The 23,347-nt window shown below is 46.7% G+C and overlaps 2 protein-coding genes and 1 long non-coding RNA gene across 6 annotated transcripts; 2 read left to right on the top strand and 1 right to left on the bottom strand.

Annotated features, from left to right (window-relative positions):
- Positions 1-9,048: 9,048 nt before the first annotated feature.
- LOC112343717 (pentatricopeptide repeat-containing protein At4g39530-like) lies at positions 9,049-12,627 on the top strand. 4 transcript variants are annotated; one of them, XM_024667697.1, is made up of 6 exons: positions 9,049-10,835; positions 10,944-11,951; positions 12,015-12,103; positions 12,177-12,239; positions 12,307-12,399; positions 12,453-12,627. In XM_024667697.1, the coding sequence occupies exons 1-6, from the start codon at positions 9,110-9,112 to the stop codon at positions 12,549-12,551; spliced, it is 3,078 nt and encodes a 1,025-aa protein (XP_024523465.1). In that variant the 5' UTR covers positions 9,049-9,109; the 3' UTR covers positions 12,552-12,627. The 4 variants fall into 4 exon arrangements, with proteins under 4 accessions (XP_024523465.1, XP_024523464.1, XP_024523463.1 ...); XM_024667696.1 differs by having other exon boundaries at positions 9,049-10,883; XM_024667695.1 differs by having other exon boundaries at positions 9,049-11,951; positions 12,319-12,399.
- A 2,875-nt stretch (positions 12,628-15,502) lies between these two features.
- Positions 15,503-17,801, top strand: LOC9637969 (UDP-glucuronic acid decarboxylase 2). Its single transcript, XM_024667693.1, has 7 exons — positions 15,503-16,424; positions 16,561-16,708; positions 16,800-16,879; positions 16,951-17,034; positions 17,090-17,164; positions 17,215-17,307; positions 17,358-17,801. Exons 1-7 carry the CDS (start codon positions 15,822-15,824, stop codon positions 17,559-17,561), a joined length of 1,287 nt encoding a protein of 428 aa, XP_024523461.1. The 5' UTR covers positions 15,503-15,821; the 3' UTR covers positions 17,562-17,801.
- A 1,326-nt stretch (positions 17,802-19,127) lies between these two features.
- LOC112343716 lies at positions 19,128-19,881 on the bottom strand. Its single transcript, XR_002991381.1, has 2 exons — positions 19,674-19,881; positions 19,128-19,617 (listed from the first exon to the last, which is right to left on the bottom strand). It is a non-coding gene; the product is annotated as an uncharacterized LOC112343716 (long non-coding RNA).
- Positions 19,882-23,347: the final 3,466 nt, after the last annotated feature.

Here is a 23,347-nt window from a genome sequence, read left to right as displayed (position 1 = left end):
TTCCTGGCCAAACTGGCTCCACTACAGTCTCCCCCCCTACTATACTTTTGGAGCTCACTAAACCCCCTAGGGTCTGGGAGACGAACGCTTGGGGCTTTCACCCTCTCAGACTCGGACTCAGAGTCGGGCTTGGACTCGGACTCAGAGTCGGGCTTGGACTCGGACTCGGACTCGGCCTCGGTCTCGGCCTTGGCCTCGGTCTCGGTCTCGGCCTCGGCCTCGGTCTCAGTCTCGGTCCCGATCTCAGTCTCGGTCTCGGTCCCGATCTTGGTCTCGGTCTCGATCCCGGTCTCGGTCCTGGTCTCGGTCTCGACTTCGGACTCCATCTCGGGTCCATCTTGGACTCCATCTTGGACTCCATCTCGGACTCTATCTCAGATCCATCTCGGACTCCATCTCAGACTCCATCTTGGGTCCATCTCGGACTCCATCTCAGGTCCATCTCGGACTCCATCTTGGGTCCATCTCGGACTCCATCTTGGATCTATCTTGGACTCCATCTCGAACACTTCCACGTGTCATGTGTCGGTCCTCTTGTGTCTCTTTTCTAGAGACTCACTTATCTTTCACTTTGTGCTTGTTCCTCGAGCCTTTTGTTGGGAGTTCCACTCCCACTCTCGACCTTTTCAAGTCGGAGCTTTTAGTTTAAATGTGCTACATTTGTTTGGCTTTCGCTTCGGCCACTACCACGTGGCGCCCTTTCGGCTCCACTTTGGGGCCCAGGGATTTTGTGTTTCACAACTCCACCACCCATAAACGAAGTTCGATGTCCTCTTTGAACAGTCAACCCCTTCATAAAGTAACACCCACACGTATTACCATTTCCATCCTTGCACCCAGCCAATATTTGTCTATAATTTGACACCAAAGGCTCACCATGCCTTGTCCATCCTCTAAAGAGTATAGCCTCTCCAACTTAGAGGTTCATTCGACCACTTGTGGTGGTTCTCTCCTTTTATTGGTTTAGTTCTCACTAAACCTATTAAAGACACTTTCTCTAACTCAATCCCACTACTCATTCTCGAGTGGTCTCACTTTCCATTAATATAACCCTTGCACTTTGGAACTTTTAATTCTGATTTCTCGAAGTCAATTTCCTGGGTGTCTCCGCATCCTAGGAAGTTCTCTACTTGAGGGCAACATCATCCTTTATTCGATTTCGTGCCACCTTTGGCACTAAGTTCTAGTTATCATAATTTGTGCTAGGGCTGTCCATAGCCCTATCATTTGGCTACTTTACTGCTCCCACCCTTGGAGCTTCCACTTTCGCCACATTGGAGCAATTGGGAATCCATCCTTGGGAACACATTGCCTTTCCCATGATTCCCATAGCTCTTTACTTAGCCACTAGTTTTTTGCTCCTATCCTTGATTGTTGCACTCAACAACATAGGATCGTTACCTCCATTTTCGAAATATCCTTTCAGTTTCATAGCAAAAAACTCTCCTTTGCCAAGTCCGGAGGGTGTTCACCTCTAGTACATCTCTTTAACATCTTTTGTTGTGGACTCTATCCACGGCTCAACTTTGTGACCCTCGTATAGGTCTCTTATAGAGACTACTTTCCTCAGACTCACTATGCCATTGCATTAACATATCTCATTTCCCTTAGGTGTCCTTCTCACTTGGTCACCTTGACCAAATCACACCATCATCAATAGTTCCAATTAACACTTTGAACTTGAAATTTTATCCCTTAACCTCACAAGGACTTTGTCATTGTTTTAGCCATAAGATCACCTAGTGATCTAACCTTGGCACCTTAATAGGTTTGCTAATAAATACTAGATCTTCTAGACTTTTAAATTGTTGATTATGACCACGAGAGCATCCCCCACACTTGGCGGTGCACCTAAGCCAGCCCATCCGGCCAAGGGTCCATAGCCACTGAGACTGGGTGTCCCCATCTCATTCACCACGTCCTTGGTGCCACTTGCACCAAAGTTTTCAAGTTAGATATGCCGAGGTTTCACACTAAGCAATCTAACCATATATCACAACTTCGGGGCATCCCCCACTTGGCGGTGTGCCCAAGCTAATCTCTTTACTAAGAGTCCATGACCACCGAAAAATGAGTGTCCTCATATTCCAAACTATCACCGCACCCTAATGAATTGGGACTCGAACCCAAGCACTAAAGGGTCGGGACTCGAACCCAACCTCTGTATATGCATCTACAGACGGCATCACACCGGATGCCTGGCGTGACTCCCCACGCCGGTGCACCAACTTATATTTAAAGCGCGCTATAGATCACCGCTTAAGAACCTAGTTCCTCCGCACTACCAAGTCTTCTCACTTGACAAGTCTGTAATCAGACATGGACTCCTCCATGCTTGGCCCCATGGGCCACCCCTTTGAAGTTGGCTCCTTCAACTAGGGTATTCGTTCCCCTGACTTGCCAATCTCATTTAGCAAGTCATCCGACTATTGTAACATGGTTCATGCATAAACGTGAAAGTCCTTAACCATCGACTTTCATTCAAAACCCTCTCTTTGAACACTCGGGAACTACTTCCCTTACATTGATAGCCTCGCTTCTTGGCAAACTTCAAGACCACGCTTCTGTTGCGCCACTCTAATTTCGCACACTTTATAAACCATTTACACTTGGATGTCTAGGTACTTATCTACTTAAGGGAATGTTCAAGGAACTTTATTCCTGAGCTTGCTAAAGTCTCTCCATTCGCAAGCTTTCCAATTACCATATAGTCTAGCATGGACAATCTCATGCTTTAGACTCTCTATGGCATCCCGGTCGCTAGTAACAATATGCTTGAGCACCCACTTGATTCTCCACTCCCAACTTTTATAACCACCCTTGGTCATGCCTGTCAATTCCTATGGTTCAATTCTATCCCTTTACTACTTGCCTTTTGGCTTCATACATTTCCTTTGGTTATTCTCCTCCAGGCTAGGAAGATAGCTTTGCTCTTTCTACTATGCTTTGGCGAGTATTCATAAGGATGAACCTACCCGACAGCCTAGGGAGTGGTTCCTCAATCCGAGTTTGCTCACATTGTAATCCCACACACTGGGATTACCATTGCTACTTATGGGCCTTCATATGCCTATCACTAGCCTTGCTAAAATCCCCTTTTTTGGCTTTGTCCAATTTGGGTAGACGGACTTTTCCTGTCTTCGCAACCTTGAACATTTGGATAGCATCTCCTATCCATCATTCGCTAGGGACTTTGTCCTCTGGGCATTATCCATTGCCCTCATGAAATCAAACACCAACTTCTGGTGCTCTAGAGTGTTTGGGTGTCCTAATGATGGTTTCTTTGACAATGAGCATTCCCCTTTTGACATTGACTTACTATATCGCAACATAAGCAATTTATCCCCCATAAGGGTATATCTAGCTTCCTTATCCCAATAAGAAGTTTTAGGTAGTTGCCTTCTACCAATTTAACAAATTATTTTGCACCTTTTGCTTAGTTGCCTCATAGTTGTCAAGTCCTACAACTCATTGCTGGTGCTTCCATACCTCCATCATTATTTAGGTCACGACACTCTAACCCCATGCATTTTAGCTTAGGTTATGCCATTCCCATTTCCATTGGGATTCCTTTGGACAAGGTTTTCATGAACCCGCCAAGTTGACCTCAAGGCAGCACGCCTTGGCATATTCAGTGTCTCCCCACCATCGGCTCCACAAGCCTACATTTATAACACTTTTTACTTGTGTCTAGATCTTTTTGCCAAGACCAATATGGTTGTCTCTTATGCCAATTATCCATTAGCACTGCACCATAAAGTTCACACACAACTTTGTGTCAAAGTTGTTTTCTTCCGGGAAACTCTTTCCCACGACTTTAGCATGGCACCTTCTGCCATCAATGAGATACACATTGTTCTCATGCTTGGATCTCAAGATCCTCCCCCATCCTTCGTAGGGCACTATACACCTCAGTCCAAATGCTTCCATCAATCCCTTAGGATTATTCTTTGACTCTATTAAAAGTCATCAGACTTTTTGGACTTTGCTAATCCAACGACTCATGAAGTCCTACTTTTGAGGTGCTAGCTCATTGGAATACAACTCCTTGTATTCATGTCCTACTCACAAGGACCATCTTTGCAAATGTTACTCTGACACTTGATTTGTTCTCTAGGGGCAACCTTTTGCCCCTTATAACCACTTGTCCATGTGATAAGAATACCAACTCATCATTTAAGTACACCCCCAACTCCTTGGGTTGTTCCAGCATCTATTAAAGGTAACCCTAGCTACCATTCCAAAGACTTTGTGTCCTTTTCCGTATTTGACCTCCCACGGTCATCAATTCCAATCTCAAATTCATGAGCACCAGCCTCAACTATATGAGGGTAATCTTGTGACTCCATTATCATTTTGGAGTTTGCATCTTTCCCGTGATCCCAACTATAGTTGTTTACCACAACTATATTAACTAGTTTGCTAAGTCAAACACTCATCTGGATCACATCCTCAACTCAATGAGGAAAACCTTGCATTGTTCCCAAGATCTCGAAGTCGTTCCATTATTAGCCCTTTTCTATCCACCACCTCGCTTACAAGTTCACACATGAACTGTAGTCGAGAGCTATGTCTTCCTGACTTGCTACTCCTTAAGGATAGGCCCACTCCTAAGACCTTCTGATGCCAACACTAGTAGTGATATACTTGAGCACCAATAAAAGTCAGACTAAGGAATAGCTCCAATACCAAGTTGTAAACGACTAATTTTTCCATTTTACTTTAGTCACTTAACCACACCTTTGACCACTTGGAGGAGTTTCATCATAACCTCTATAAGTCCCAGTTAGAACTTGGGGCTTGTTAGCCCCGAGACTGGCATCCATGCCACTTAACCTTTGCACTTGGTGTAAGTGCTCCACGTCTGATCCCATGACCGACAACCCAAGGTACCACCGACATATCAGCCTGTTACGCTAAGGCCATGCCCATTCACATTGGTCACACTGGTTTAATGCTACCTGCATCATAGTCCCGTCTCTCAAAGACTAAGCCATCCGTCCATGAGTGATTATCCCAGATCTACTCCTTAGCATCCTTAGGATGCCCGCAGACATGGGGAATAGCCTTCCCCGACAACTCTTTTTTCTAGTCCCCACTAAGTCCCTTTTTGTCCATGGCTGTGTTCGCCAACACTGCCACTAGATCAAGGCCCGCAGGCCTGACCTCTAAGTACCACTATCCTTTGGGACTTCTTCACCATGTGACTATATCCTTGGTCACTGCACTAGAAGATTGCTCCTTTTCCCTTTCACCGTTTGGGACTTTAAGACAACATTTCGGAACACCATGGACTTACGCAAGCTTCATGGGTACTCTCCCCGCCTTTCGCCTTTAGGTGTTCTAGCCATGGGCTTAGAGCGAGGTTCCGTTAAGCCACGCCAGGTATCCAAGTAGGTAGTGCCACCCACACTTGGACTGGGAGCATCGGCTAGTCGATCTCCCGGGGAACTAGAGCTGACTCTTGAACACTTCACCAAGCTACCCTGTTTGTCAGTCCGTGTTCACTTTAGTCTTGGGCTTCCCAGTGGGCAACTCATCACCCAACATTGGGTACAACCTTCCTGGGCCAAACTGGCATTTCCTGGCCAAACTGGCTTCATTGCAGTCCTCCCCCCTACTATACTTTTGGAGCTCACTAAACCCCCTAGGGTCTGGGAGACGAACGCTTTGGGCATTCACCCTCTCAGACTCGAACTCGAACTCGGACTCGGACTTGGGCTCGGGCTTGGTCTCGGCCTCGGCCTTGGTCTCGGTCTCGGTCCCGGTCTCGATTCCGGTCTTGGTCTCGACTTCGGACTCCATCTCGGACTCCATCTCAGATCCATCTCGGGTCCATCTCAGACTCCATCTCGGGTCCATCTCAGACTCCATCTCGGACTCCATCTTGGATCCATCTCGAACTCCATCTCGGACTCCATCTCGGGTCCATCTCGGACTCCATCTCGGGTCCATCTCGAACACTTCCATGTGTCATGTGTCGGTCCTCTTGTGTCTTTTTTTTAGAGACTCGCTTATCTTTCATTTCGTGCTTGTTCCTCGAGCCCTTCGTTAGGAGTTCCACTCCCACTCTCAAACTTTTCAAGTCGGAACTTTTAGTCCAAACGTGCTACATTCGTTTAACTTTCACTTCAGCCACTACCACGTGGTGCCTTTTCAGCTTCACTTTAGGGCCCAGGGATTTTGTGTCTCACAATGCCTTGGAGTGGATATATCTGACAGGTGAAATCCCCATGTTCTCTCTGGCTATTTGTCTCAAGGTTGTACTGCTGGTAAGGCCCTTCATCCATGACAAGTTTGGAACCAATAACTTGACATTCCTCTTCAACCAAGTGGTGCATCAACATCTCAAGTACCCTGAACATGACCCGTGGTGGTATTTAACAGGGAGAATCCTGGAGTTGGCAACCACAGTTGCAGAGCTAGAAGTGCTGAATATGAGCGTGGGTACCGCTACACATGGAGTGGTCCTCTCATATTAGACGATGAAGTACCTAACTGGCCGATTTACATCAGGAAGTGGACTCAACCAATCGATGCTGGACAAGTTTGCTGCTTCAGTAACACTGTATACTTTGCTGGGAGGGGAAGGTCACTTCTTCGTGTGGCCACTCAGTTGGCCAAGGTAAACTTTGAGCTTCCTATCTCCCTAGTTGGTTGATAGTTTTGTTTTGGCAGACTCCAAAGCATCGTCATGTTAACATTACTAATCTGGGAGGATTTCGGAATTCTCAAGCGTTGCAGCAGTTTGCTGCTCGCATACTGGACGATTGTAGCATCCTGGACTTCCAGAGGCTGCAGCTCTTGTTTCAAGGGAGGCATCGGACATTTGCTACTGCTTTGGAGAATTGTATCATGGTGAATCCATTGGCATCAGAGTTGACACAGATGTTAATGGTGGAGTTAGGCACAAAGAGGGGTGTAGTGGCCTCGAGTGTGGTGGATCGGCGACGCATTCTGTTCAGCATAAACAGGACAGTCTTGGATGATATATACAGCTTCTTTGCAGGAGTCCCCAGCAGCGAGGCAGAGGCAGCAAAAGCTTCGGTACAAAGTGCGGTGATGAACATGTTTTTCGGGAGCAGGAAGATGGTTGCGATCAACCCCACTTTGTCACTTATAGAATTTGGATTGGCCAGGGTGGTTTATAAAGGAGAATATGGGAAACGAGTCCAATGGATTCAGGATGGGGAGGATATTGTTGGTGATGGAGACAAGTCATGGAAGGTGGAGATCTGGGAACCACTTGTTTTAATGGCGCTGTGGCAATTTTATAAGGAACAATCTTCCTGCAATAAGAGTAGGGAGAAAGCTTATGAAGTCTCGGTTCCAGAAATGATCACTCAACGACTGGCATTTGCCTTTCACACTTCTTCTCTTTGTGGAACACGGCAGTCCCGAAGATCTATGAAAAGAAAACTCATCTAATTAGGCCCGCCTTGGATTTAAAGACGCCTCTCGGAGTAGAATCTGAAGACTTCAGGCTTCTAGACTGGATTGAGAGCGTGCAGAATCGACATGGTTTCTCCTATACCTTCTTCTCCACAGCTGACAACGCAAATGCTGGACCAGATATATGGTTCTTCCTCAACTTGGTGGATGATAAAGACGGGGATGAGGAGCTGGTTATTTGTGCGGCACAAATGAAAACATCCGACAGGACCTTTAGAGAGGCAAACGATATGTTAAATTTGAGAAGCTATTTCGTCATGGCACGAAGACAATCAAGAATCCGAAAGACGCTAAGGCTGCCAAGCTAATCCAAGATTTTCCCCACCATGTTAAGTTAGTGGTGACTAGTGCCTACATGAACTTGGAAAAGGTGAAACCAGATTTTCCTCTTCATCCGACAAAGAAGAGGAAAGTTTATAATCAAACTGTCAAACAAGGCCTACTAGGTGTTGTGGATGATTCAAATGTTCATTTGTTTGTGGAGTCTTGGCTGCTTAATACTGTACGAGAATGTGAAGAAGAGTAATCTATATAACAATCTTTTACATAGACTGTAAAGTATTTTGAAAGGTAATTGAAGTTGATAAAGGAACAATGATTCACCCCAGGTCCAGAAGCTTAAGCTTGTCCAAGTAAGTCCTTCCAGTCACTGATATAAGTATGATACGAGTTTGGAGCTTAGGAGAAGTATCTATCATTCGATGTTTTTGAGACTTGAGTCATAGTTTCTCAGCTCTCATTAGAATTCTAAGTTAAACATTATATGGAAATGACTAGTTTGATCACTCAGAAATCACTTACAAGGGCAGATCGACAATCAGAAGTATGCCACCAATCCAATCATTAGTGGAAATTCTCAAGACTTGTGGTCTGCCAGAGAGGTTCTGGCCGATGGTGCGAGGGGAGATTGAGGGAAATTACATTGGAGCGGACAGGCGGCGAGAGGATACCCAATGACGTCTTGCGCGGGCATCTTTCAGTTAAGGCGAGGAAGGAAAATCATGGAGTTAAAGACTGGATAGCTAGTATATAAGTCTGTACTTTGGGTTCTCACTTCTGAGTTGAAGTTATTACCCCAGTGTTTAAAAGTAGTCTAGGCTCTTCAATACCACTCTCTCTTTCCTTGATTCCCTACCTCTACCTGTGTGACTTGGCTCGCAACCAAAGCCAGGAATGTCTCCCTTCTGGTTGATTTGATACTAAAGACATGAGCATCTCTGAAGGCCTTGATAGCTTGCAGCTGTTTGGCCTAGAACTTGTGTCCCAAGTGTGGGATTTCTTGTATGACTCTGAGTCGAGGAAGCTTGTGATAGCATGAGAGTCTTGCGAGAGTTCTGAGAGTGCTGAGAGCGTGCAAGGATTTCCCATTCGGAGCTACAGACCATATAAGCAATGCTCGTATCAGGCAATATAAAGTATTTCACGATCTAACTTTGTTTGTCGCAGCTTCCCATCGAGAGCTTTTGCACAGCTTTGAACTCGACTTGAAGTTATGCGTCTTACAGCTAAGACGCCTAAGAAGATTCCGTTAATTGAAAAGATGCCAGCATAAACCGTCAAATGTTTAGGGTTCATGGCAATGGAGAGCTCTGCTTGATTCCCCCGGCGATGGTCGCTTGCCACATTTGCGAGAGCTTCCGGATGCTCTACTGGAAGAATGCGCGAGCTGCCGGGGCCTGCTTCCATTTCTGAGAATTCTGTCCCGCTTCTCAGCGATGGAGCAGGGAATGCGGGGAAGAACAGGCTACTGGCGGCATTGAAGGCGTGTAGCCGATCCAGGGATTTGAGGGCCGGGAAGGCGCTCCATTTGGAAGCGATCCGAGAGAGGCACGACTCCGACACCTATGTTCTAAACAGCCTGGTAAATATGTATGCAAAGTGTGGAAGCATGGCGGATGCCAGGAGAGTTTTTGACAGGATGAGCAGCGCTCGGCGAACGGTGGTGTCGTGGAATTCCTTGCTTCTCGGCTATGCCGAGAATGGGGAGGAGGAGCTCTGCTTGGAGATGATAGCGGAGATGGTGTCTCAAGGCTGGAGGCCGGATGCTCTCACTTTCGTCGCTGCTATCAAGGCTTGCACGAAGATGGCGATGAAAGAACTAGGCCGGGAGAGAAAGATGGTTTTGCTGGAGAGAGGCAGGGATTTTCACGCTGGAGCTGCCAAGTTTGGATTCGACAGGGATGCTTTTGTGTCGAGTAGCCTGGTGAATTTCTACGCGAGGTGTGGGAGCATGGAAGATGCTCGCAAAGTTTTTGACGAGAGAGGTGGTGCTCGAGGAAACAAAAACGTCGTGTCGTGGAACTCTTTGCTCCTGGGGTACGTCGACAACGAAGAACCGGAGAGTGCTCTCGAGCTCTTTTCTGTCATGCAGCAGCAAGGCTTGGCGGATTCTCTGAGCTTTGTGGCGGCTCTCAAGGCTAGCTCTTGCCTGGCGGTGAGAGAACAAGGCAGACAGGTTGATGGGAGGCTTGTGAAAGTCCGGGCCTTGGAAAGAGGCAAGTTTCTCCATCTGCAAGCCAGGAAAAGTGGTTGCGAGCTCGAGAACTTTGTCTCAAACTCGCTGATCGACATGTATGCCAAGTGCTGGAGCATGGCCGAAGCGAGAGAAGTGTTTGAGAGGATGCCGGATCGCAGTGTTGTTTCGTGGAACGCGTTGCTGCTTGGATATGTCGAGAATGGTGAAGGAGATGTGGCTTTGGAGCTCTTTGCTTTGATGCGGCCTCCGCGAGCCTGTCAGCCAAATGGCCTCACGTACGTTGCGGCACTCAAGGCTTGCTCCACTCTTGCCAGAAGCTCTCCAAAAGAGAATGGCGTGGTGCTGGAAAAAATCACGGCTCTTCGTTCTCGAGCTGCAGAGGCCGGGTTTACGGACGATAACTTTGTAGCAAACACGCTGGTGGACGTTTATGCGAAGTGCGGGAGCTTGGCTGATGCGAAGATGGTGTTCGACAAGATGCCGTGCCCGGATGTTGTGTCCTGGAATGCGATGATTCTCGGCTACGCGGAGAATGGCAAGGAAAATCTGGCCTTGGAGATGTTTGGTTTGATGCGCCGGAAGTGTCCAGCGAGCTCTCTCAGCTTTGTGGCTGCTCTCAAGGCCTGCACGAGTCTAGCTTTGAGAGAAGACCAAGAACAAGAGGAAGAAGGAAAAGCTTTCAGCGAGAGCAAAGCTTTCAAGGCGGAAGCTCTGGAGAAAGGAAAGGCAGTCCACTTTGATGCTGTGAAGTCGGGGCTCGATTCTGATGGTTATGTCGCAAGCTCGCTGGTAAACATGTATTGCAAGTGTGGAAGCATTACCGAGGCTCGGAAGGTGTTCCACAGCATCAGAGACCGCCGGAGTCTTGTTTCGTGGAACATACTGCTGCTGGGACTCACGGACAATGGTGAGGCTTCTGCGGCTCTGGAGCTTTTCTCTCGCATGCTCCACGATGGTTTGCTGCCAAATCCTTTATCTTTTGCTGCGGTACTAAAGGCCTGTGTTTTCTGTGCAGTGAGAAGTGAGGAGGACGAGCGTGTGAGAGATCGTTTGCTGAAGAAAGGGAGGAACATCCATTTCCAAGTATTGGAGGCTGGTTATGACTCGGATATATGTCTGGCTAACACGCTTGTGGACTTCTATGCCAAGTGTGGAAGCCTGGAGGAGGCGAGAAAGGTATTTGATACTCTTGCCTGCCGCAGCTTGGTTTCATGGACCTCGCTAATGCTGGGATATGTCGATGCAGGTCGAGGAGACGAGGCCTTGGAACTTTTCGCCAGGATGCAAACCGAAGGCTGCGAAGGTGATGCCTTGACGCTTGTTGCGGCGCTCAAAGCTTGTGCTATCCAACGAAAACTCTCGACTGGGAAGGCTCTACACTCCCAGGCTGCGAAGCACGAGTATGATTCCAAGGACGTTTACGTTGCGAGCGCTCTGATCAGCATGTACTCCAACTGCGGCAGCTTGGCCGACGCTCAACGAGTTTTCGACAAAGCAGCTCGCAGGGATGTCGTGGTGTGGAACTCTTTGCTGCTGGGGTACGCAGAGAATGGAGATCCAGAGTCAGCACTGGCTTTGTTCACGAGCATGCAAGAGCTGCAGATATCACCAAACGCTCAGACTTATGGAGCGGCAATCAAGGCCTGTTCTAGACTGGAAAGCTTGCGAGGTGTCCATGCTTCGATTTGCAGAAGTGGTCTGGAAGACAACGTGCACCTTGCGACCGGTTTAGTCGATGTTTATGGGAAATCTGGAAGCTTGGTTAGCTGTCGACTGTTCTTTGAGACACTCGGAAGTTCTTCCCGTGATCTGGTAACTTGGAACTCAGTTATAGCAGGACACAGCCGCTTGGGAGAAGCAGCCGCGGTGGAAGATCTGTTTCATATGATGCTCCAGCAGGATGGTCTCCGGGCCGACGGTGTAACTTTCGTGAGTTTGCTCAGCGCTTGCAACCATGCCGGCCTGGTTGCCAAAGGCAAGAGTTACTTCAAGGCGATGAGCTCCAAGTATGGAGTTACTCCAGGTATCCAGCACTACCATTGCATGATTGATATTCTCGGTCGTGCTAACGAGCTGGAAGATGCAGTGGCGATGGTGGAAGCGATGGCTTACGAGCCGGATGCCGTGACTTGGATGACACTCTTGAGTGCGTGCAGCAAGTGGAGGAATTTAGAGGTGGGAAAGCTTGCGTTTGAGAGGATGGCGAGCTTGAGTGTGGATTTATCCTCGGCTTATGTGTTGATGGCAGGAATCTACGAGACGTCGACGAACAAAGAAGTGTGAGATCATAGGCCGAGGTATCAAAAGAACTGTGAGTATGATCATTGCAAGCAATATTCTGGATTGGATTGGATCACTCGATTTTAAAACTTCTAAAGTTCACTCTCCAGGATTTCGATGATCCCCGTGCAAGTGGGAGAGATTTAAAGTTCTCTGGTGTGGATTTATCATCGGCTAAGCCAGGAACAAAAGTATAAGCTACTATATTTCCATGGTTTTGATTTTGTGGATATCTTATCTCCAGTCCAGGCACACGCAAGAGCCAACGTATCACACCCATCGCTACAGTCCATTCCAGAAATGTGCCAAAGACGTATACGATATGATAGCTACAAAAATTTAACACTACGAATCATGGAAATGCGAATATCTCTGCGCCGGCATATGCCTCGCCGCCGACGTGGCGCCTCGTCATTGCTCCTGATCTGCGCAGCCTAGCCACAACGATCGTGACACGTGGCCGGAATGTGAAAAAGGTCACTAGCGTATATAAAGCAAAGGAAGGGGGGAACGAGCACGAAGGAAGAAAAGGAAGAGAAGCTCTCTTTCTTGAAGGAAGGAAGAATGGTAGTGATGGAATTTTGCTCCGCTCAGGAGCTATGGATGATCGTGGTGGAGCGCGTGGGAAGGTGGGCTTGGATTGTGGCCGCCGCGGCGATGGTTCTCGTGCACAAGCGCCTGAGGAGGATCTCGCTAGGGCTTTCTCGCAGCAGCGATGGCGCTCTCAGCGTGGAGCTCAAGGCTCCACCGCCCTCGTCGGCGTGTTGCGAGAGCAAGGAGGATTTGGATGCTGCGATTCCGGATTCATTCGCGGCGGGGAGAGATTTTGCGGAGGATTTTCCAGTGGCTGCTCGCCCGGCGAGGGAATGGAGCCCGCTGGAGAGATTGGGGGAGGGGAATTTCGTGTGCAAGGGCGTGGAGCTCGATCGCGCAGCAGAGTGGCCATGGGAGGAAGGAGAGGATGAGGGGGCTTCCTGGAGCTTCAAGGTTCCGGAATGGGCGAATTCTCTGCTCCAGCCGCTAATGCCGAGCGAAGAGGATTGGTACCGGCAATCGGGCAAGGAATGGGATGCTCTTCGCGGCGAGCTAGATCCAGAATGGAAGCGCGCAGTGAAATCTATGCTGGGTGATCATCGCGGCAAGGCGAGGACAATCGTGGCCAAGGGACCGCATTACCTCGCCAAGGCCAAGAACGAGGTGGTGAAGCTATGGGGGAGCTCCAAGCAAAAGATCTTGGAGAACTGGTACCTCCCGGAGGAGCAAGGATTCGTGACGGCGCTGGGCGTGAGCGATGGCCACTTCTTGGACGCGGTGGCCGCGGGATCCAGCGATGGCTACTTGAGCATCTGGGATGTGGCCACGGGCGAATGCGCGAGGAGCTTCTCCGCGTCCAAGCTCTCGATCCAGGGCGTGGCAATGGGCGCTGGAATCGGCGGTGGATTGGGCGGGATCTACTGTTCCCCTGCCGCGGTTGCGTTCTGGGACGCGCGATCGATGAAGAAGGGGGTTGATTGCTTCGATTCTTTTGCCGTGGACTCTCTCTCCGCGGCGCACGATCACGCGCGCTTCGCCGGGATTGAATCCATCGGCGCGCACGAGTTTGTCGTGCGAGGCGTGCGCGGCGAGGAGGCGGCGTTTGACGTGAGAATGGCGGCGCGGTCGTCGCGCGGATTGCCACTCCCGGCTGCCCACCGTGAGGAGGAGGAGGAGGAGGAGGTGTGGTGGGACGCGATCCAAGATCAAGAGGGACTAGAGGAGGAAGAGGAGGACAGCGATGGCGATGAAGAAATTGAGGCCCACGTTTCTTCCTCGTCTGGCAAAGGATTCTTCTCAAAGTGCGTCGCACTTTTCACCCCTGTATAAACGATTTACCACTTCTAGAAGCCCTAGAAGAATATGCCAACTTTACCCTGTTTCAGTAGCCCTAGTTTTTCACGTTTTCGAATATTCGCTTTTGTTATGTTTTCGAATATTCGCCTTTGTTAAGGTAGAAGTATATTCGCGATTATGCGCTTTTGGAATGGGCTAGTTTTGGTTGAGCCCTAACTGAGTGCTGATGTGGCAAGTGGGCGAGTGAGGGTTTTTGGTTGGAGAAGGAAGATGGGAAGAGAGAAGCAATAGACATTGGATGTGAGCACATGGGGTGTTCTGTAGTGAGTTTTGGTGGATCAAAGATGAATCTCTCTTGGTTTCTCTGGTTTCTTTGCTTGTGTCCATGAATGGAGGGAGAGTCGGTCTCTGTTTTGGTGGGAGGGGCAGCCACATTGCTGAATGCTCTCATGAGCACTGTGTGGCTATCCATTCTTGGACCATTTGTGGAAAACTGATGATTGCTAAATTGAGCATCATAAGTGGTTGCTAATTTGAGCAATGTAAACGGAGCTTGTTTTGTGTGGCATCAGAGATTTTCAGTGAAAATGCTAAGGGCATTGCTGGAAAGTAATGCAGCAAATCAAGGCAAAAGGCTTAATTTTTGAGGCATAGCAAATGAGCCAAATAAGAGAGTTATTTAAACACCCCGTGAGAGGAAGCTTATTGTGGCTAGTGTGGCTAATGTTGTAGCATGCTAGCTTTTCGTTTTTGGGAGAATGGCAAGTAAATGCTGAAAAAATGAGGGAGAGAAAATCCCAAAGGTTGTATTTACTGAGCAAATTGTCATAGGGCTAGGGTGGGCAGGCTGTAATGCTTTGAAATCAACAAACTATGGTGGCTCAAAATTCTTTCAAGTTTATGTAGAAGATTGCAGAGAGTTGCTTTTGATTCTGGTGGCTAGTTATCTTAGCAAGATAAGAATGAGTGTGAGTAATGTACTGTAAGTGGATGTTAGCTTGGCTTGGAGTATGGAGGTTGAGGTTCGATCTGTAGATATGACACATGTAAGAGGAGAAAATGGGTTTGTAATTTAGGAAGAAAGCATGCATAACATTTGTTTCTTGGTACATAGTACAGATTTGATATTCTGTCTTCTGTGAAGACACACAAATTTTAATAGGGGAAAGACAATTACGTGACACTAGTGACGCAATTTGGTTTAGCCCTAACCAAGTGCTAATGTGGCAAGTGGGCAAGGGTAAGAGAGAAGTAATGGGCCCTGGATGTGAGTGCACGGGGTGTTCTATAATGAGTTCTGGTTGTTTAGGGATCTCTCTTGGTTTGTCTGATTTCTTTGCTTGTGTGGAGAATTGACCGCATAGAAGAAGAATATTCGAAAATATTCAGCCTAAAGCTTGACGTATATTCTAGAATATGCGTATGCGCTTGTGTATATCCTCGAATATGCGCCTGTGTGGAATTAGTCCTCGGCGTTTAGGTCATGGGTTTGGCGCTAGTCCGTTACACTGCGGCGAAGCGAAGAAGAATGGCGATGGCAGCGGCGGCATTTCTCGCCTGATCTCCTTCTCCTCCATCTCTCGCTCGCTCGCATTCTGCGCTCTTAGATTAGAAGAAATTTCTATTCCTTGGCGGCGGTGTTGACCGCGTCTAGGGTGTGATTTCTTGGCCCGGGATCTAGATTCCAGCGCCCAGATCTGCCCGCGCGGCAATGCAATCGGCTCGGATTTGGCGGTGAGGCTGGGAATTTCCGCGCAATTCGGGATCAGATCGGCCCGCCAAGATGATGAATGTCAAGAGCTTGAATCACCGGCGGCACGAGGAGGACGCTCCATCGCCGCCCGAGGACTACTCGGCCAAGCCGTCCAAGCCATGGCCGCGGCCCGTGGATTACCTCATCCGCGAGCAGCGCCTCATGTTCGTGCTCCTGGGCATGGCGCTGGCCACCGCCTTCTTCATCGTCCAGCCGGGCTACTTCGGCAATTCCGATCGTCCCTCCAGCGCGGCGCGCTTCTTTGATCGCGAGGCCGAGACTCGCATCGTGGTGAGGCCCCAGGTGTCCACTGTTCCAGCGGTGTTTAGCACGGGCGCCAAGATCCCGTTGGGTCTCAGGAGGAAGCCATTGCGAGTGGTGGTGACCGGCGGGGCTGGATTCGTGGGCAGCCATCTGGTGGACAGGCTCATGGCTCGCGGCGACAGTGTGATCGTGGTGGACAATTTCTTCACCGGGAGGAAGGAGAATGTGATCCACCACGTTGGAAATCCCAGGTTTGAGCTCATCCGGCACGACGTTGTGGAGCCACTGCTGCTGGAGGTGGACCAGATCTATCACCTTGCTTGCCCGGCTTCTCCAGTCCACTACAAGTATAACCCCGTGAAGACGATCATATCCTTTCTTGGCAAGCTTTTCTTTTGCTTCTTGCTCTTGTTTGCTCTCTTTTGCTGCTTGCCCGTGGTTTTTGTTTTTGGTGGTGTTGCTCGTCCTGCAAGTGGCTTGGTTTGTCCTTGACTTAGGCATTTACAAGACCAACGTGATGGGAACGCTTAACATGCTCGGGTTGGCCAAGCGTGTTGGTGCTCGTTTTCTCCTCACAAGTACCAGTGAAGTTTACGGAGATCCGATCGAGCACCCGCAGAAGGAGGACTATTGGGGTCACGTAAATCCCATTGGTAAGATCGATGTTTCGGTTCTGTGTTTTTCACCTGTTCTTCGTAAGTAGTGACTTCTAACTTGGTTTTGGTACTTGCGTTATTGATGTAGGTGTTCGGAGTTGCTATGATGAAGGCAAGCGTGTTGCTGAAACGCTGACCATGGATTATCACAGAGGTGACAGTGTCCATGTAAGATATAACTCAGCATGATCTTTTTTGTTTGTGGTGAGATTACAACTTGCGCAATCACTGATGATCAGGTGAGGATTGCCCGAATTTTCAATACTTATGGTCCACGAATGTGCATTGATGACGGCCGCGTAGTGAGCAATTTCGTTGCACAGGTAAGAAGGCTCTTTCTGCTCGTACCTTGTAATTCACAACAGCTGTTGGACTTAGGCTCTACGTAAGGAGGCCATGACTGTCTACGGGAATGGAAAGCAAACTCGGAGCTTTCAATATGTGTCAGATCTGGTACCTTGCGTTGTTTTTCTTCGACCGAAGCTTACACGTTTACCATGCAGGTTGAAGGGCTTATCAGGCTAATGGAAGGCGAGCACATCGGACCCTTCAACCTTGGCAATCCCGGAGAGTTCACCATGTTGGAACTCGCACAGGTACGTCCAAATTTCCACGCCGTCGTTTGCAATCGAAAGCCATGCCACAGGTGGTACGAGAGACGATTGATCCAGAGGCAAAGATAGAGTTCCGGAACAACACGGAGGACGATCCACACAAGAGGAAGCCGGACATCACCAAAGCCAAGAAACTCCTTGGCTGGAAGCCCAAGATCTCCCTGAGGGAAGGGCTGCCTCTCATGGTGGAGGACTTTAGGCGGCGAGTGTTTGACAATGGTGAGAACTCGAGGTAAAAGAGGCCACGGTTTTTGGAACAGGAGAGGAGAGGAGATGAGGTCCAGATAGAACAAGGCAGGCTTGCACAGTCGTATTGGCTGTCCTGTACACCTATCGAGCCACAGGAGAGAAAAAACTAGAAAAGAAAGAGGCAACGCGGAATGGCGGTGAAAGTTTCCAGCTTCTCGGCAGCTTGTTTTCATGGTGATATTTTCAATCTAGGAGAGAATAAAGTTTGTTGTTATGATTCTTAGCCAGTAACAGCGATGGTGGTGGTGGTTGTGGTGTTTCACTGGGAATTTGCCGGAAGAACAGCGAGCTTCCTGTGGTTTTGGAGGTACTCTATGATTTTGTCTATGATCTTTGGGAACTACAGTGGAAGTTTGACGCTCTCTTTTCGTACTGTCGGTATCAAAGTGCGTTAAAAATGTTTGTCTTTCATGTGTGCGTGCGTGCACGATGTGATGGAGTTGTATTGTTTTGTCTCTTTTTTTTTTAGTTTTGCTTTTGGGGTTCTTCCGATGACTAGAGACAAGGTAGTGTCTGTGCAGTTTTTTGTAATTTCTTACTTTGGATCTAGCATCAGCGTCGTGTGTGCAAGATTTTGACACCCCAGCGAGGAGCGACCCATTCATAAATTCTAGATTGTGATGTAAAAGGTCGAGAAGATATTATAGATGTATATGGTAAAGGAAACTTTTCAGAAGTGAAATCGAGTGGAATTTTTTCAGCTATGACATTTCAAAGCCGACTCCAATCGTTAAATTCTTTGCAATGAGCTTTGTTGGTGCTCGTCGTGTTAAGCAAAAGCTCTAAAGCTCGCTGGTTATCATACTTATACCTAGGTGAGAACTTAATAGAAGATCAAGTGAAAGCGGGTGAGCGATCATTGGCAGATTGTTCATTGCAAGAAGCACCGGTGCTCGACAACAGAGAAAGGTGCTTGTCCACAAAGACGTGTGACGCGACTTTCCATAGATCTCGACTGTAGAGATCAAGATTTTGGTAAGAGCATCTTCACCTTGAATTTTCTCCTAAAATCTTGTAAAAAGCCGATGTATTTGCTGTTGAGATGCTTTGAGGTACCTGAATGTTAAGCTATCAAGAACAGAGCCAAAAAGCTGGAAGTAGTTTAGCACTAGAAATTTACCTTTATGTTTTCTTGTCTGTCTAGATTTTGATGTTGGGAACCAAGTAATTAGAAGTTCTCCAGCTAGAACAAAACTATCAAGGCTCAAAACGAGACAATGGCAGGAGGTTCTTCAGGTTGTGTCATTTAAGAAACGGGAAAAAATTATACTCATCCAAACTCATGCTCGAGATGTTGAATCTCCCAGCGGCCTTCTCACTGCCAAGACGAAATAATAAGTATCCTACAACAGATGTGCACTTCTGTGTGTTTTGGGTGGTCAAGATGCTTGTTTACAAGCTCCTCAAGAAAGCGACTTGCCCAAGTGGAGTATGAGTTGTGGAATATATTATATTGTGAACACCTTTTTTCTGGAACCGGAATTATAATAAGCTGTATTTCTAATAATAAATTTTATCTAATATAAACTACAAAATATCAAAGCTATATTATGTAAAGCAAATATGTTTTACTAATTCATGGAAACGGAGTGTATGAGAGTGGAGTCCTCACTCACAAAAGTCTTGTATCTCACAAACAACTGTACCAGGTAGACTTTGGCGATTGTCTCCACGAAATCCAGCACACTGCTTGTCATCCGCGGTGGGCGACTTTCCATGGCCCAAAACACACGCCTCGAGCTCCTCCTTCCCTACAAACCTGTCAGGGATCAACTGATCCGGCTCCTCAAACACCTTTGGATCTTGGCAAACCAGCGCCTGCGATCCACCCAAGAGCTGTCCCTTGTTGATCACAAACTTCGCATCGCCGCCATATCCTCCCGGGCGCATCCGTACTGGTAGAGCACGGGCGCATCACAGCGGAAGACCTCCAGCACAGTCGACTTGAGCAGCCGCATTTTCTCCAGCGCCCTGTAGAACGGATCGCCCCGTTCGGATCCCCGCCGGATCGCCCAAGTTGAAACTGTTCTCGTAGCGGAGACTCTATTAAATCCAAACAGTTAGAGGAATACTGGATGAGAACATTATCGTCAAAATACTTGTCATTGTAGAGCGCTGTACCCATGGCTAGCTGAATCTGGGAGCGAAGGGGAATTCAATGCCGCACGGGACAGCTTGCGTTTGTTGAGGTCGAATTGCACTGCTGCAATCGCGGAAGTAGAATACTTTGAGGTTTTCCTCTTCGAAGCCCGTGTTTGAGATTTACGATGCTTCCAATTGTCGACACAATCGTGAGGACGACGCCAAACAAAATGCGTGCCTGCATTAGTTCATACCACCATGTCAAAAGCTTCCGATCTAAAAATGGTGAGATTTTTACCCAGTTTAAAAGCCACTCGAGACCAGGCACTCTTGGCTTCTTGATGCTTAGCCACATTATACACGGCAACTGCTGGGAACACGTCAGAGAGAAGAAAGGGAAGTTTTGAGTCACTGATACGTACGACATACGTTGTTGGTACAAAAGCGAGCCCAATCCCAGAAGCCCGGCAAACGAAGGTATGATCACCGCAACCAAACACGTAAATCCTGGCAGCTCAAGGAAATTCACCAAGAAGAATAACGCCCCCTTACCTACGTGAAGAGGCCTAATCCAAGCATTGATTGGCAGTTTCTTTTGCTCCAGCCAGCAAGTTAGTCCATCATAAATCGGCAAAGCAAAAACCTGGGATGGAGCAAAAGTAAGAACGAAAACCAATGGAAGCTTAGCTTACCTGGTAACTCCCTGTGAGGTGCAGCATAAGCATCAAGTTGGCTGTCCCTATCAGCCACTTTGGTTTATCAAGGACGTCCAGAACGTTTTCGTAGCAAGTCAAGTTGCCAAGAGCCCAATAGCCAACTCCAGCGACTGGGAAATAGCAAACGGCAACCATGACATAACCCACCAAAACTTCATTCCACATTGGTAGCTTAGACGGCTTGTGTCTCGTCGATCTCATCATTGCTTGGATCTCGAGAGCAATGTTTTGGCCTCCATAGGCAAACGCAATCTCTCCGAGTGCATTAAAGGCTCTGTAGTATCTCCAGTTGCAGTAGCCATACGATACTTGCCAACTATTAAGCTGTATAGCTGTTGCCCAAATTATAGTCGAGTAGCTGAATGAAAAGCGAGTTGGATTTTCATACAAAAGGAAAAAGATACCTGAAAGACATGATGGCGGCCACCAGAGAGACGATTGTCATGGACGAGAAACTGGCAAACAATGACAGTACCGGCCGAACTCTAGCAAACGAAACTTCCCGTACTGAATCTCGCGACTCAGAACAAGATCCCCGAACCTCTTGAGCGCCTGGCCGCCAGTTACCAAGTAAGCAATGTTGGCGGTCACCTGAACTACGATCTGCTGCAAACCAACTATGAACCCAAGCCTGTCCCCGAATCCTTTTCGGCCTAGATAAGCTAGTTTATATTATTGTTTTACTATCTTAAAAAATATAATGATTTATTTGATTTTATTAAATTATTTATTAAATTATTTTTAAAAGTTATTTTAAGATTTAATCATTATTTTTATGAGTTTTTAAAGTCATAATTCTGAATGATATTTACCAAATATATTGATGAGCTAATTTATCTAAATTAGAATATAAATTTTACCTATAGATTGTATCTAATAAAAAATTAATAAATTATTAATAAATAATTTATTTATTTTAAGTCTATTTAATATTTTTAAGTTTAACTATCTTTATATTTAAAAAAATATTTAATATAAATATTTATAATAATTTTGTAAATAAATTTTCTTAATGTTATCTAAAACATTTCAGTTAATAAATTTTATTTGTAATATTTATTATAAAATAATAGATAAAATGTGATTAAATTTTTTTTAGCAATTTGAAAATATTAATTTAAAAACTTTACTGTTAATGTATTTTCAGAAAACTTTTAAACAAATTTTTTTATGAAATACTTTAAATGAAAGTAAGGAAAATATAAATTAACTTATGCGATTTTAAGTTTTTGGTTTGCTTAAGCAAACCTATGGATGGTAATGGATATACCTAGAACATGCTTGGATATTCTAGGATATTTTACCATATATTCATTTAGATTAATAATGTGTTTATAATTTATAAAAAGTTTTAAACCTTTTGTAATAAATATTTTTTAATTCTATCATCTAATGGTTAATATGCAATAAGATTAATCTCGTGTTTATAAATTACAATTATGCTTATAATTAAAAACTTTATTTGATAAATTGGATTACATGCAATTTCTTTTAGCAACTTCGTCATCTTTTCTACGTCTAATTTTAAAGATAGTTTGCCATGAACAAAGCTCCAGCTTTCTAGAATATTATAATGATTCTAGAATTTATGCCTGATTTAACCAGAGCAGTGATTGACAGTAAGGCGCCTCCTCTGGTCCTTGAATATCGAATACAGCACCACTACTTGTCCTTAAGGATTTACAATCCTTTCAGTAACGACGATGCAACTGTTTTGCCACTGCCAGATCCGGATTCGCTCCGCTACTGGAAGCCCATTGCCTCTGCCAGTGGCCTGCTTTGTTTCTCCCACAGCTTTCTTGCTGGTGCAAAGTTTGTGGTGTGGAATCCCCTCAAGCGGAGCTCATTTGTGATGCTGCCAGGTAAATCACTCATTCGATTCAAAACAAAGATGGGAGTCTCAGCTGAGGACCTCTCCTAAGGCTGATAGAATGAAGTCATGACAGTGGTGATATGATTGTCTTTCTATGGGATACAGGGCTTGTTTCAAGGCCCGGTAGTTTGGAGAGGTTGCACAATTTCAATTATACTAGGGAACAGATAACAGATTTTAGTGGGATACAACACAAGTCCCTCTACTTGTGTGCATGCTTTGCACACAAGCCTGCCACGAAGAAGACTTCGGAGATCAAGATGGCAGAAGATTTCCCACAGCATCCGGAAAGCTCTATTGGATTAGAATACCATAGAGCATATAGACAGACGTTGGAAATAAATCAGCTTTTACAGCAGAGATCAAATGTGTGTTTTTAAGTCCACGTGAGCTCAAATTTGCAGCGCTCTCGACCTGGAAACTCGTCCCACTTTGGCTGGGCGAGCCTCCAAAACGATCTCGTTGACTCATCCGTCAGACAGCTCGAGAAGTGATTCATCTTTCAATCCAAGGAAAGTCCACTGCTGCGAGAAAGAAACAACCTAGTGTCTTCCATGCACTATCCTGATTAGGTTAAAGTACTTTGTTCTTTGCACCCAGACAGTGATTATGTAGAAGCACACTTACATTGAGTCATGGATGCTCTCGATCGGTCGTGAGTGATGCCTATTGCTCGACGAGAGTCTGCTCACGCAAAACCAGTCAGAAAAAACCAAGCAAGATGGCCATGCACTTTTGAGTTTCTGTTCAAGCATTTGAACACGAAGAGAGAGTTTGTACGAACGCTTCCAAGAACACATTCTCTCGATAAGAGAAAAGTACCAAGGCGAACCTGATTTGTGTTTGGAACCACACCGGTTGGAGATCCACTGAGGGATATGTCACGGGTGTGCTGCTGCTGTGGCTAACATCAACGATCATCTTCTTTAGTTCCCTGGTGGTCCCTGTGGCCTGCGGCCATTTTCTATGTACCCGAGCAAGAGAGAGCTATAAGCACCACCATGGCATTCACTCGAAAATTGTCGGGCTCAGGCATAATCCATGCTACCATGTAAGACTAGCCAGAATTGCTACAAAAGCGTTTGCATTGATCAAACTATAT

Source organism: Selaginella moellendorffii, unplaced genomic scaffold (assembly GCF_000143415.4).
Source record: "Selaginella moellendorffii unplaced genomic scaffold, v1.0 SELMOscaffold_186, whole genome shotgun sequence".
Lineage (NCBI taxonomy): Eukaryota > Viridiplantae > Streptophyta > Lycopodiopsida > Selaginellales > Selaginellaceae > Selaginella > Selaginella moellendorffii.
Note: the sequence above shows the minus strand (reverse complement) of the source record. Positions and strands in the feature narration are given on the sequence as shown.